Here is a 15,892-nt window from a genome sequence, read left to right as displayed (position 1 = left end):
GACAGTGTGCTTAGATGACAGGTGTCTATCTTTTCTAAAACCGAAAAAGCTTCATAGCATTTTAAGTTAGTGTTACCCCAAGTTTGACCAAAGTTACTGGCAACCTAGCTGAATTCATACTTGTGTTAGTCACAAACACACGTACCACCATGGTTACATGAGGCTATTGGCTTTCTAATTGACAGTTTCTTATTTAAATAGTCTTTTCCATCTTAGGCCTTGTGATGGACAGGTGACCTGTCCAAGGTGTTTCCTGCCTTCTGGCCAATGACCACTGGGATAAGCTCCAGCACTCCCCACAAACCAGAACCATAAGCAGCTTAAATAATGTGTGTGTGTGTGTGTGTGTGTGTTCCACCTTAAATAGTGCAGCAGTTACAATCTGGCACCAGTTAACTGCTGCACTATTTAAGTGGGAACCGGAACTACGAACGAGAAGCTGGCAAAGAAGAAACTTCAGCATTCAGCATATTGCATTGTGACAGTTTATTTAATAGAGCATTCATTAGGATTAGCTCTGTTCTTGTAACAAGTAAAAATAGACTTTAATATAGCATTACTGTAACATTCTTTGCAAGAACTGAGGACACCGGGAGCAGGTATGGAGACTGAGAGCCCTGTTTATTCACACAAAACACAAAATCAACCAGATAAGCTATCTAACTATGGTCAGGTCCCTAAATATTTGGATGTTGACAAAGTTATTGTTATTTTAGCTGTCTATCACAGTGCATTGAAGTTGAAATTAAATAATATAAATGACCTAGTGTAGACTTTCAGCTTTAATTTAAGGGCATTTAAATTATTGGAGAAGAAAGTGACTCCGCTGTGGGAGGCACAAACCAACCTGTCTGGTTTCAAGCATGTGTAATGAAAGTACTAATGACTACAGAAAAATGGAAAAAAACTATACAGTTTTATTGATGTGTTTGTTTGTTTGTTTGTTTGTTTGCTTGTAAAGGAAATGCTTTCAACCAAACTCAGAAGACAGAGTTCTGATTTTGGTTCAGTTCTACTTTGAGAACCCAAAGTTGAGCCAGCGACTGCTTTCCTGTGCAAGGTACAAACTGTAAACTGTATTAAATGTAAATCTCTTTTTCAGATATGAAATTATGTAATCAATCGGAAACATTTTTCAAGTCCTCTTTACCATAACTTTTAGATTAAACTACAGAATGTTACTCACATAAAGATGAATTAAAGTCTCCATTTATGTTTAAGGTATTGCATTTCAAAACTGTTGAAGGAATCTGAGAAAAGTGTCATGGTTGATGTCATTCTCCTGATCAGACTTCCACGGGTATTAGGAGGATGTGGATATATTGCCTTGAGTGGAGGTAATACGTAACTGTAATAAGTCAAAAGCACAAACTTTAGAACACCCTTTTTATAAGACTATGATTATGGATTGTGATCTTGTTTATATCCCACTTATGGACTTTAATTTTCTCTGCATTTGCAGATGACTGGGATTGTGTACACTTGGATGAACTCATGCCTACAAAAGGACTCCCTGCTGATATGCAAATACTATGCGGAATGCCCATGTCCAAAGTTTTTGAACAAAGCTTGACGCATGATGATGGTATGTTATGTGATAGTTTTAGAGAAGCAATTTCTTTCTACAAAATGTCCATTCTATTTGTTCATCTGTGGACCACATTCAAGAAACCATTTTAAACATTTGAGTACATTTGTTTAAGAAAACACAGCTTGTGAGACAACAAAAAAACAGAAAAACGCTTGAATTCTTCTGTGCTTAAATCATACTTTTTGAAATCCTGAGCTATTTTAAATGTTACTTGCACCAATATTACTGCAATGGCAAAAGTATTTACTCCCATAAATGATTGTCCAATTTGTAGAAGTTGTAGAAGTTGTAGAATTTGCATTCACCACAACAGTGTAATACGACAGATAATAAACAAAGATAAGCCAAAATCATGACCACTCACAGATAAAGTGAATAATGTTGATTATCTCATAACAGTCGTGCATTTCAAAGTCTGGAATATATTAGACAGTAAATGAACAGTCGGTTCTCATAGTCAGTGTGTTGGATATGAGAGAAATGGGCAGGTCTGAAGATCATCTTTGAGAGAATATCTTTGAAACAGCAAGCTTGGGGGTGCTCCCTGTCAGCATTGGTGAGTATCTACCTACAGTGGTCTAACAAGGGGACAAACCACATACTGGTGGCTCACTGATGTGTGAGGGCAGTGAAAGCTATCCCATCTAGTCTGAACTGACAGAAGGACTCCTGCGGCCCAAGTCACAGACCACAGACCGGTAAGAGTGCCCCTGATATCCCCCGTCTGATATCAAAAGCGCCTAGCACAAGCATCGGAACTGGGCCTTGGAGCAACAGAAGTTTGTCTGGTCTGAAGAGTCCCATTTTCTATTACATCATGTGGATGGCTGAGTACATGTGCACTTTTCACAGTTGCAAGCAAAAATAAGTGAACCCTTTGGAATTACCCGCATTTCTGCATTGATTACTAATAAAACATGGTGTGATCATTATCTAAATCACAAATATAGACAAACACAATCTCACCAAACTAATAACACTCAAACAGTTGTGCTTTTAATATCTTTTATTGAGCACATTGAGTAAACATTCACAGTGCAAGCTAGAAAAAGTAAGTGAATCACTGTGTTAATGATTTCTCCAAGAGCTAATTGGCAGGTGTTTCAGTTAAGGAGATGAAATTGGAAGTATGGGTTTCACAAGTGCTTTGCCCGTTAAATAAAGGCAGCACACAAATCTCTTCTTCTCAAGATTTAGGTTCTCAAGGTTTATGTGAAACATAGTTTAATAACCTGACACAAAAAGTACAGCATTTTGTGTTATTAGTTTAGTTAGATTGTGTTTGTCTATAATTGTGACTTATAACGATCAGACCATATTTTATTACTAATCAATGCAGAAATCCATGTAAGTCCAAAGGGTTTACTTACTTTTTCTTACAACTGTACCTGAGGAAGTGATGGCACTTTCTGATTTGGCACCATGTGATGCAAAGTTCTGCTGGGAAACCCTGGATCTGGGAAGGCATATGGACATTAACATGGCCATCCACTTAAACATCATTGCAGACCAGGTACACCCCTTTGTTGCAGTGGTATTCCTCGATGACAGTGGCCTCTTTCAGCAGGATAATGCGCCCTGCCACACTGCACACATTGTTCAAGAAAGGCTTGAGGAACATGATGAAGAGTTCAAGTTGTTGCACTGGCCTCCAAATTCCCCAGATCTTAATCCGATCGAATATCTGTGGGATGTCCTGGAGATCTGTGGAGGCCTCACCTTGCAACTTATAGAACTTAAAAGATCTGCTGCTGATGGCTTGGTGCCAGACAGTACAGGGCACCTTTAGAGGTCCGTAAGGTCCATGCTTCTGTTGGTGAGACCTGTTTTGGCGGTACACAGAGGACTGACAGCATATTAGACAGGTGGTCATATTTAAGCTTGTCAGTGTGAATATATATATATATATATATATATATATATATATATATATATATATATAATCAAACTGTCCACTTAGGAAGCAACACTGATTGACAATCAATTTCACATACTGTTGTGCAAATGGAATAGACAACAAGTGGAAATCATTGGCGATTAGCAAGACACACTCAATAAAGGAGTGGTTCTGCAGGTGGGGACCACAGACCACTTCTCAGTACCTATGCTTTCTGGCTGATGTTTTGGTCACTTTTGAATGTTGGTGGTGCTTTCACACTCGTGGTAGCATGAGATGGACTCTACAACCCACACAAGTGGCTCAGGTAGTGCAGCTCATCCAGGATGGCACATCAATGCGAGCTGTGGCAAGAAGGTTTGCTGTGTCTGTCAGTGTAGTGTCCAGAGCCTGGAGGCGCTACCAGGAGACAGGCCAGTACACCAGGAGACGTGGAGGAGGCTGTAGGAGGGCAACAACCCAGCAGCAGGACCGCTACCTCCGCCTTTGTGCAAGGAGGAACAGGAGGAGCACTGCCAGAGCCCTGCAAAATGATCTCCAGCAGGCCACAAATGTGCATGTGTCTGCACAAACGGTTAGAAACTGACTCCATGAGGATGGTATGAGGGCCCGACGTCCACAGATGGGGGTTGTGCTCACAGCCCAACACCGTGCAGGACACTTGGCATTTGCCAGAGAACACCAGGATTGGCAAATTCGCCACTGGCGCCCTGTGCTCTTCACAGATGAAAGCAGGTTCACACTGAGCACGTGACAGACGTGACAGAGTCTGGAGACGCCGTGGAGAGCGATCTGCTGCCTGCAACATCCTTCAGCATGACCAGTTTGGCAGTGGGTCAGTAATGGTGTGGGGTGGCATTTCTTTGGAGGGCCGCACAGCCCTCCATGTGCTCGCCAGAGGTAGCCTGACTGCCATTAGGTACCAAGATGAGATCCTCAGACCCCTTGTGAGACCATATGCTGGTGCGGTTGGCCCTGGGTTCCTCCTAATGCAGGACAATGCTAGACCTCATGTGGCTGGAGTGTGTCAGCAGTTCCTGCAAGATGAAGGCATTGAAGCTATGGACTGGCCCGCCCGTTCCCCAGACATGAATCCGATTGAGCACATCTGGGACATCATGTCTCGCTCCATCCACCAACGTCACGTTGCACCACAGACTGTCCAGGAGTTGGTGGATACTTTTGTCCAGGTCTGGGAGGAGATCCCTCAGGAGACCATCCGCCACCTCATCAGGAGCATGCCCAGGCGTTGTAGGGAGGTCATACAGGCACGTGGAGGCCACACACAATACTGAGCCTCATTTTGACTTGTTTTAAGGACATTACATCAAAGTTGGATCAGCCTGTAGTGTGTTTTTCCACTTTAATTTTGTGTCTCCAAATCCAGGCCTCCATTGGTTAAGAAATTTGATTTCCATTGATGATTTTTGTGTGATTTTGTTGTCAGCACATTCAACTTTGTACAGAACAAAGTATTCAATGAGAATATTTCATTCATTCATATCTAGGATGTGTTATTTGAGTGTTCCCTTTATTTTTTTGAGCAGTGGTGTGAAAAAGTGTTTGCCCCTTCCTGATTTCTTATTCTTTTGCATGTTTGTCACACTTAAATGTTTCAGATCACCAAACAAATATAAATATTAGACAAAGATAACACAAGTAAACACAAAATGCAGTTTATAAATGAAGGTCTTTATTATTAAGGGAAAAAGAAATCCAAACCTACAGGGCTCTGTGTGAAAAAGTGGTTGCCCCACCCCCCCCACCCGTTAAAACATAAATTAACTGTGGTTTATCACATCTTTGGAAAGCTGAGTTCAATTTCCCTGGTCACACCTGTTCTCAATCAGGAAATCACTTAGGACCTGCCTGACAAAGTGAAGTAGACCAATAGATCCTCAAAAGCTAGACATCATGCTGTGATCCAAAGAAATTTAGGAACAAATGAGAAACAAAGTAATTGAGATCTATCAGTCTGGAAAAGGTTATAAAGCCATTCCTAAAGCTTTGGGACTCCAGCAAACCACAGTGAGAGCCATTATCCACAAAAAACATGGAACAATGGTGAACCTTCCCAGGAGAAGCCGGCCGACCAAAATTACCCCAAGAGCGCAGCGACGACTCATCCAAGAGGTCACAAAAGACCCCACACAACATCCAAAGAACTGCAGGCCTCACTTGCCTCAGTTAAGGTCAGTGTTCATGACTCCACCATAAGAAAGACACTGGGCAAAAATGGCCTGCATGGCAGAGTACCAAGACGAAAACCACTGCTGAGCAAAAAGAACATAAAGGTTTTGCCAGAAAACATCTTGATGATCCCCAAGACTTTTGGGAGAATACTCTGTGGACTGACGAGATATGTGTCCCATTACATCTGGCATAGAAGTAACACAGCATTTCAGAAAAGGAACATCATACCAACAGTAAAATATGGTGGTGGTAGTGTGATGGTCTGGGGCTGTTTTGCTGCTTCAGGACCTGGAAGACTTGCTGTAGTAAATGGAACCGTGAATTTTGCTGTCTACCAAAATATCCTGAAGGAGAATGTCCGGCCATCTGTTCATGACCTCAACACACCAGCAAGTCCACCTCTGAATGGCTTAAGAAAAACAAAATTAAGACTTTGGGGTGGCCTAGTCAAAGTCCTGACCTGAATCCGATTGAGATGCTGTGGCATGACCTTAAAAAGGCAGTTCATGCTCGGAAACCCTCCAATGTGGCTGAATTACAACAATTCTGCAAAGTTGAGTGGCCAAAATTCCTCCACAACGCTGTAAAAGACTCACTGCCAGTTATTGCAAACGCTTGATTGCAGTTGTTCCTGCTAAGGGTGGCCCAACCAGTTATTAGGTTTAGGGGGCAATCACTTTTTCACACAGGGCCCTGTAGGTTTGGATTTCTTTTTCCCTTAATAATAAAGATCTTCATTTATAAACTGCATTTTGTGTTTACTTGTGTTATCTTTTTCTAATATGTAAATTTGGTGATTTATAAAAACTTGCTTTAAACTCAGGTTCACAAATGAGTTTTCCTTTACTATATTGTATCTGTAGGTCTCTGTTCATAAACATAAACTAGCCAAAACAAATTTACTATAAAATGAAATCGTGTTTGTATAAATTCAGAAAAAAGACATGTCAGTCACAACTGCATATGTGTACATATTTCTATATTGTGATCTATTTACACAAAGTTAGGTTAGTTCCATCATTTATGTTGGAATAGACACTCCCAAAATTTTACGCTGCTGCACTGACATTGAACCGTGTGCTGGCACTGAGTCAGTATGTCTAACAGGTCAAAACAAGCTCAAAACAAAGTGTGCGCTGTGCCCTGATTGGTGTTCTTGCTTTGCACTTCATTCGTCTTATGTTTTTATACACACATAAGACAAAAGGAATGACAGATTTCTCATAATGTAGTGGAGTAGAAAGTAAGATATTTGACTTTGAAATGTAGCGGAGTGAAAGTAAAAAGCCACCCAAAATGGAAATACTTCAGTAAAGTACAGATACACAAAACAATACTTAGGTACAGTAATGAATTACATTTACTTAGTTACTGTCCACCACCAGTTCATAATCTTCAGTATGTTTTAAATTTAGATTCTTTTTGCTTTCACTCAAGTAAATTATTGGCTCCATACTTCCAATTTTAATTGGCACACAGTACAAAAAGTTTTATTTAAATACAGTTTCTCTGTACTTTTTTCAACTCTCTCTGTGGTCTTGGTGTCTCAGCTTGCATCACCTTTGCTAGTCTTGCTTAATATTGTGCCCTCTCTTTGACAGCCAAAGGTAATCTGAAGTTTAGTCATTAATTGTTGCTTTTGCTATAACTGTTTAAGAGTTTATGTTGGCAGCCAAAATGACTTTACTTGTATTTTTAACAGATGATACTGACAAATTAGCCCCTGAGGAAAGTCATGAAATGGTGAGAAGGGAATATAAAGTGCATATTCCTTGGCAATAAACTTTCTGTGTGTACTTAAATTATTTAATAATACTAATATTTAATAAATAATATTAATTAATTATTTTTCGATACAGGATCAGCTAGTCGACACAGCATTGTTAACAAAGATGTCCATGCAAAAGGCCATCATCCAGCTGAATGACAAGGCAGACAATTCACACAGAGCCCAAAAGAGAGTTGAAATTCTTCATGATCTACTTCATGCAAACTTTGATGGTAAGTTCAAAACACAGTGGAGCACTCCTTTCCTACTTTTAGTAGCCAATTATATTGTTATGGATGTCTTCCCTACTATGCATCGGTATGGGAAGACATCATTAGGGTAACACTTATATAAGAAGAACTCTGTGCAAACCTAAATATGTAGATTGGGTTGTGCATTGAATAAATTATCAGGTCAGAAACAAACAGGGATCCAGACTCAAGTCTCATCAATAGAGCCAACATAAGTATTGTAGAAGCAAAGCTTTAGCCAAGTTACTCTTGTGCTGCAATGGGGTCTTTTAATTTTGACTCATAGCACAAATATGTTATTAAACACTTATTATTGTTTCATTTCAGTGCCAATTAACTTTTTAAAAGTCTTGGAAAGAAGAGTCGTTCAAATCTTGACTGCTCGGGAGAAAGAGAAAACAACAAACTGGGTCATTGATCAAGCTGAAAAAAAAAAAAGTTTTGTGGTGGAAGGAACTTCTTTTCGGTAAGGTCAAAGAAACAACTTCTCTAGTTTGAAAGGGTTTTGAAGCAGCTTTTTCTGACCAATACATGAATTCATGTTCCATATTACTTTGTTTAGAATGTAAATAATTTGATATATTTATACTGCAATAACTAATGAAGAGCGATGGAATACTTCCCTTAGGCTCCATAGACTACATTTAATATCAAGATACATTGAAGCAGTTCTGATCTCTGACTTAACGACAATAATTTTAATAATTTTTGTTAGTGGCAAAGCATTTTTGGGGGCAAAGGAATAACACATGGAATCAAAGTATCCCTATGAAGTTAAAATGCAGAGGATGCATTTGAAAATTTAAGTGAAAAGGGTTATTGTGTAGAGCACTACATTTTTAAAAAGATATACCGGACAAACAGAACCATTAAAATCAAGGATGACTACAAGTTGGTTTTCAAATGTGAGGAATGTTAGAAATTTTATCACAATTGTTGCATTTTAGTATGTATAAAATATGAGTAAAGGCTGTTAAAGCACTGAGTGCAATTTATTGAGAAGACAGTAAATGTAATCAAGTATGTATAAATGATGCCATCTTGCACACCAAGCATGATTTTTCAGATGGCAAAAATGGGACGTTATTTTATTCACCTTTAATTATATTCAATTTTTGTGAACTTTCACTGGCGTCATAATAGTTGTCTCTTTTAAACTTCCATCACTTTTGAGATAACAGTAAAACAGAATTATCAATCTTTAGGATAAGAAGAGGGTTAAATTTACGGTAATTTACATTTTCTTCAACAGTGTATAGACTGTTAAATTAACCCTTTGACACAATAAAATTTTAAAGAAGACATAGAGTAAAAAGGAGAAAGAATAATGAAGTGCACAAAAAAACAAATGCTTAAGAAAAAACAAATTGTTAAAAATAAGTCAAAAGTATGAAAGTGTGAAAACGCTTAATAACCATTTTTTTTTTTTTACGCTGAGATCAACTCACAATAGAGTCAAAAGGGGGCTAAAACCAAGTTAAGGCTGTGTCAAAATGAAAGCAAGACCAAGTCAAATGGATTCTTCCATATTGAATAATTTTAGACCAATATCGAATCTTCCTTTTATAATTAAAGTCTTAAAATTTTGCTGTCAAACAATGCATATCTAATGTCAAACAAGTTATGTGAGAAGTTTCAATCAGGTTTTCATTTTAACCATAGTATTGAATCAGCATTTGAGTTATGTTAACTCAGACTTCTATTTTGGTCTTATTGGAGCTTTTGACACAGTTGATCACAAGATTATATTCCACTGTCCTGAATACTGACTAGGCCTCTCAGGCACAGTTTTAGAATGGTTTAAATCATATTTAATGAATAAACAGTTCTTGGTTCAAAAATTTGTACATTTTATGTGGAGTCCCACAAGGTTCAGTTTTAGGGCTTTTCTCTTGTTATCACTACATAATTAGGAAGCATCGTCAATTTTCATAGCTATGCTGAAGATGAGTTAGTGCAAATTACTGGAAAAATGTAAAGGTTTTATTTCCACAAAACAAACCAGTGTGTACAAAAATAAACTGAATTCAAATCATTATAAATCAGTGCAGATTAAATTGCCTGCTCTTAATAAATAAAGCTGATACCAGAACTAAACAAAAGCAATCAATACTCACTCTGAATTAATCCATACACTGCCTCCTCTGAATTTATCCGAACAATGCCCACTTCAAATTAATCCAACTAATGCCCACTTTGAAGGAGTCTAGCCAGTGCCTACTCTGAAGGAATCCAGAATACCCACTCTGAATGAATCCAGCTAGTGCCCACTCTGAATGAATCCAGCTAGTGCTCGATGAGAATGAAAAAATTAAGCCTGCTCTGAATGAATAATCCAGCCAGTGCCTGCTCTAAATAAATCCAGCCAGTTTCTGCTCTAAATGAATCTAGCCAATTCCTGCTCGGAATTAATACAGCCAATGCCCACTGTGCATGAATAATACAGCCAGTGCCCGCTCTTAATGAATCCATACAATGCCTCTCTGAATGAATCCAGTCAATGCCTGCTCTGAATGATTACAGCTAATGCTCACTCTAAATAATACATGCCAATGCCCACTCTGAATGAAAAATCCATCCAGTGCCTGCTCTGAATCAATCCAGCTAATGCCCACTCTGAATGAATCCATACAATGCCCACTCAGAATTAATCTAGCCAGTGCTCGCTCTAAATGAATCTAGCCAGTGCCTGCTCTGAATGAATAATCCAGCCAATGCCCACTCTGAAAGAATCCAGCCAATGCCCGCTCTGAATGAATCCAGCCAATGCCCGCTCTGAATGAATCCAGCCAATGCCTGCTCTGAAAGAATCCAGCCAATGCCCGCTCTGAATGAATCCAGCCAATGCCCGCTCTGAATGAATCCAGCCAATGCCCGCTCTGAAAGAATCCAGCCAATGCCCGCTCTGAATGAATCCAGCCAATGCCCACTCTGAAAGAATCCAGCCAATGCCCGCTCTGAATGAATCCAGCCAATGCCCGCTCTGAATGAATCCAGCCAATGCCTGCTCTGAAAGAATCCAGCCAATACCTGCTCTGAATGAATCTAGCCAATGCCTGCTCTGAATGAATCCAGCCAGTGCCTGCTCTGAATGAATCCAGTCAATGCCCACTCTGAATGAATCCAGCCAGTGCTCGCTCTGAATGAATCTAGCCAATGCCTGCTCTGAATGAATCCAGCCAGTGCCTGCTCTGAATGAATCTAGCCAATGCCTGCTCTGAATGAATCCAGTCAATGCCCACTCTGAATGAATCTAGCCAATGCCTGCTTTGAAAGAATCCAGCCAATACCTGCTCTGAATGAATCTAGCCAATGCCTGCTCTGAATGAATCCAGCCAGTGCCTGCTCTGAATGAATCCAGTCAGTGCCCACTCTGAATGATTCCAGAGTGCTCGCTCTGAATGCATCCAGCCAGTGCTTGCTCTGAATGAATCCGGCCAGTGCTCGCTCTGAATGATTCCAGAGTGCTCGCTCTGAATGAATCCGGCCAGTGCTCGCTCTGAATGATTCCAGAGTGCTCGCTCTGAATGAATCCAGCCAGTGCTCGCTCTGAATGATTCCAGAGTGCTCGCTCTGAATGAATCCAGCCAGTGCTTGCTCTGAATGAATCCGGCCAGTGCTCGCTCTGAATGATTCCAGAGTGCTCGCTCTGAATGAATCCGGCCCGTGCTCGCTCTGAATGAATCCATGCAGTGCTCGCTCTGAATGAATCCATGCAGTGCTCGCTCTGAATGAATCCAGCCCGTGCTCGCTCTGAATGAATCCAGAGTGCTCGCTCTGAATGAATCCAGATTGCTCGCTCTGAATGAATCCAGAGTGCTCGCTTTGAATGAATCCAGCCAGTGCTTGCTCTGAATGAATCCAGCCAGTTCCCGCTCTAAATGAATCTAGCCAGTCCCTGCTACTAGTTAAAAATACTGTAGTAAGGAGAAATTAAAACTGGATTAAATACTAAAACTGTTGCAGGAGGTTAGGAAGTTCACTTCTACCATAATGTACATTTACAATTATGTTTAAGTTTTTAGAGCTGTGTGTCATGCTGATGTGTCATAATGCTTTGTTGTGATCTTTTTAAGACATGTTCTGTGGATTCAAATGGAGGATGCAGTGGCATCTGCCATGGCCCAAGTCTTTGCAGTTGTGGATGGAGATAATAATTTGGATCATGTGACCACTGGGCAGCAACCTGAAAAAACTGACTTGTGGATGAAGATTTTTCAGAATCAAGATCTCTTGAGTATTCCGGTTTTGCCAAAGTAAAACCCCTTCATTTTTGCATTGAACTAATAACGAATGCTATCTTTGAAAGGAACTGTCTGGTACCGGCTGACATTGATATATACTGAGCTTGTTTTTCTTCACAGACTATCCTACTCTGTTCTGTCTACAAGTAATGCAAAGGAAGCAACCGTTTCATGCAGATTCCCATTCAGTTGGGAGGTGAAAGCAAGATTTGACCAGATCTGGAGACAGGTCCACAATCTGCCAGGTACTGCTGTGCTTTATTTTGTATTACTCATATTGTGTACAATGGTCACACAAAAATTTCTGCGATTGTACAGACACTTTATATTGCCATTTTGTTCCTGGGGCTGGATTTTTTATCTAGCGTATTTATTTGTTTGTTTATTTATTTTAAATATAAAAATATATAATATATAATATAATATAATGAAGATAAGGACCCCAGAGATAGTACGAAAGTGACCATAATTAACATTATTGAGTTGTTTTTATGTTTGCACCTGTCAGGAATCTCATCAATGTCTAAACTGGAAACAATACAAAAATGTGAAGAATTGCTCAAATTCCCCTGGCTCTATGGCATAAAAAGCACACACTCACTTTTCAAAATGTATGCAGAGGACCTGGTGAGGATGTCTATGCCTGAATGTCCATCTAAAGTCAATCAGGTTAGTATTTCATATTTCATAAAAAATAATCACACAGTTTTACACACTAAATGAGAGACATTCATCAACATGCCTGAACACCACTTAGTATTTCAAAAATATAGCTTATGTCTGTAGCTTATATAGTGTATGAGTTAAAAATTCTACAGACAACTTAGGATGGGAGGGTGTATTACACATACAAGAAGGAAGTATTGCACATAGCATGCCAGACAAGTAAGAGTAAATCATTGCAAGGGCACTAAACAGTACAGATATTTGGTAGAATACAATGAAGAGGAAAAGGCAGGGATAGCTAAAATAGCTTCAAAACCTGTAGCTGCATAGATGTGTGGATGCAGTACAGTGCAGTGTAACAACATAACAGTATAGCACCACAGAAAGAAGGGTGGAGTTTAGAGGGAAAGGGAAAGTACGCTCAGAATAACGCAGCAACAGGTCAGTCTTTGGCCTCCTCTACTCACCTTTCAGTCTAGGTGTCTGGTTACTGCTGTAGGCTGTTTCCCTGTGTCTGTATATATTCCATCAACCCAGACTGACAACAGACCTACCCAATCAAATTGGGAATGAATAGTTCTTGAGGAGGCTTTGTAAAATAATGAAATATGATGTGTATTCTGTGAGTGCTGTCACTGTGTTATGGTGAATCAAATTATTACGCTCTCCGCCAAGCTCCATTTGCTTTATAAGCCCTCCAATCACTGCATAACAACTGGTGCTATCTGACCTTACCTCAAGCTCAGTTCATTATCAGCACACCAATGTTTGAATTTGAAGCTCCAGCTCCAGTTAAAAGATACGTAACCAGGGTGGTTTAAAACTGATATTCCATCCCATGGAGTATGTAGCTTTCTACCATCGTCATTGTTAGTTTTCTGTGAATTTGGTAGTTACAATACACTTGTCAAATGTCCAAGCAAACATCTAATGTTAATTCAGTACATCAAAGGTGAGACATGAATGGACCATTAACCTTTTTCATGCCCACTGTGGCAGTATGCTTTACGTACATTAATTAGGTTAAGGCTTTTAAGTTGTGTTGACTGTGTTAGCTGTGTTGTTTTTCCTAATTTTTGCTAAAATCATGTGTCTGATTTTATCTCAGTCATGTCCTCTTCTTTGGGTCTGTACGTTTGAAAATTGCGTCGACCAAGTTGGCCTACCCACTTTTTCACAGGCTTACCTAAACATTTACTTCTGCCTACGCCACTAAATCAGACAATAGATTATAGCTTGTCTTAGACCTAAGCTGTTTTGATGATGCTGATGATTTTACCTTGTGAACTGTACCGCACACCACTGGGGAAGTGTCATAGGACAGACTGGACAAAGCGCAAAGTTCGTTTCAAGTTCAGTGCAAATTTCTGTTCTAAATGAATTAGTGTAGAACTTTCATGCACCAGAATGCAACTGTGGCACCATTTAAGGTGAAACGTAGAATTTTAAAAAGAACCTGTCAGATAAGAAACTATCTTCAGCTTTTTTTGTTTAAATTCTTGCAGTCATAGAGATGATGAATGACAGTGCTGGATCGCAGTGTATCTTCAATAAAAACAAAGATTTTGAGTTTAGGGTTCTGTGTGTAACTAGATGCGTAGGGCCCACAGACATGTTAAAGCACCCCTGCTAACACTGATGCACTTGATACAGCCAGTCAGGGCTCCTCTGAAAAGGTTAATTTGTTGGAGCAGGTGTGGCAGATTGCGATTGGAACTGAGGTCTTAATCACATTCACTATTGTCCAAATTATTTTTTTTTCCTTCACCTATTGTATGTTTGCTTGCACAGACAGTAATACTGTGAAATACTAGAGGTTGCAAGCTTTCCAGTTGGTGCATTCTGTCCAAATGTTGCATATGGAAAAGCCACACAGTACTGCCCTAACTGAAATGGCTGTAGGAGTGTTGTGCTTCAGTGCGTATCTCTTCTGTTTTTTGCAAAAGTTGTAGAAATTATTTAGCTGCATCAGCATCTACTGGCATATTGTTACAGTAATGTTATTTCATCTTTAATTTAGAATTAACCTAGTGATGTTTATAGAAAACTCTTAATCTGCATCCTCCATGGTGCTCCCTATGCATAGGATTTTAAATGTAGATATGTTGCAGAGCTATTGCTGATTTATTTTGGGTTTGTCATTTTAAACACAAAGGCCATCGTGGTTTAAGCTCTATGAGATCACAGAGGTGTTACCTTGCAGAAGTCAAGTTAATTGACCTCTGCACTGAAATGTGAAGAAGAAGAAAAAAAAAACAGTCCAATGATTTAAGAATTCTGTTATGCTCCATATTTACAAAACTAGTTAAAATGTGAATGTGAACCATACAAAACCAAAGTACAAGCATTCACAAATAAACATATGAGAAGGCTCCTTTGGTCGGTACTTGTCTGTGATTTATTAAGCCATACAGTTTTTTAAATTTTGCTGTTTTTTTTTTCCTTTGAGATGCTGAGTTCATCATTTTGTTCCTTCAAATTCATTGGTATGAATTTTGTTTTGTTTCAGACTATTTCTGTCTCTTTAGTGGAACTTTCCAAAAATGTCTACAAAGACTTGACGCAAGCAGAACCAAATGATGTTTCCCTAGTTTGGCTGCATGTGACATATGAAGGGATGCGTGACAACCACCAAATCTTCCGCAAATTATCAGAGCAGTGTGGGGACATGATCAACACTGGAGATGTAAAAGAGGCAACTGAGGTAACAAAGTTGTCTTTTTCTTGTAACATTATACAACAAAGATGAGAAAAAATATTAAAAATGCATATTAGCAGGTGAGCTGATGGCAGAGCAATATCCACATCTGATGCTCTGTCGAAGATATCACTACATGGTATCAATTGGAATCTGTATGACGGGCATTACCACTCGCCTAGTCTTTCAGCCATTGCTTTCAGTTCATGAAACAAGGCTGAAATTAGCTTTCTGCTTGAATTTTTTGTTCTACCTTAAACAGTGTTGCAGTAACATTTGGGCACATTTAGGCACCAGAATGTAAGTGCTGCATCATTTAAGGTGGGCCAAAAACTTGAAAAAAAAAGAAACTAGCAAAAGACAGTAAGCATCATGCTTCACCTCATCTGCTACTATAAGAATAACTGTAAACTCTTTGGCCACCATGATGCAGATAAAGCGTTTCCTGATAAGCAAGCTTTTGGCCCTGCCCTGACGGGATGATTGACAAGTAGATGTCTGTGAAAATTAAAATGTAGTTGGTTCGAATGCATTTTCAAAGCCATTTTGCCAAAGAATGAGTGCAGTAGACAAGAGTGTGTAAT

At 39.4% G+C, this 15,892-nt stretch overlaps 1 protein-coding gene across 1 annotated transcript in view; it reads left to right on the top strand.

Annotated features, from left to right (window-relative positions):
* The first annotated feature begins 973 nt into the window (after positions 1–973).
* LOC118801815 (E3 ubiquitin-protein ligase rnf213-alpha-like) overlaps positions 974–15,892 on the top strand; it is a 56,179-nt gene continuing 41,260 nt past the window's right edge. The window contains exons 1-10 of the mRNA XM_036562188.1: positions 974–1,060; positions 1,222–1,337; positions 1,463–1,585; positions 7,384–7,424; positions 7,541–7,682; positions 8,028–8,166; positions 11,777–11,956; positions 12,065–12,189; positions 12,453–12,613; positions 15,120–15,314. Of these exons, the coding sequence (XP_036418081.1) occupies positions 1,265–1,337; positions 1,463–1,585; positions 7,384–7,424; positions 7,541–7,682; positions 8,028–8,166; positions 11,777–11,956; positions 12,065–12,189; positions 12,453–12,613; positions 15,120–15,314 (1,179 nt within the window). The 5' untranslated portion in view covers positions 974–1,060; positions 1,222–1,264. The remainder of the gene's footprint in view (positions 1,061–1,221; positions 1,338–1,462; positions 1,586–7,383; positions 7,425–7,540; positions 7,683–8,027; positions 8,167–11,776; positions 11,957–12,064; positions 12,190–12,452; positions 12,614–15,119; positions 15,315–15,892) is intronic.

This window comes from Colossoma macropomum, unplaced genomic scaffold, assembly GCF_904425465.1.
Source record: "Colossoma macropomum unplaced genomic scaffold, Colossoma_macropomum, whole genome shotgun sequence".
Classification (NCBI taxonomy): Eukaryota; Metazoa; Chordata; class Actinopteri; order Characiformes; family Serrasalmidae; genus Colossoma; species Colossoma macropomum.
This window is presented reverse-complemented; position numbering and strand designations above follow the sequence as displayed.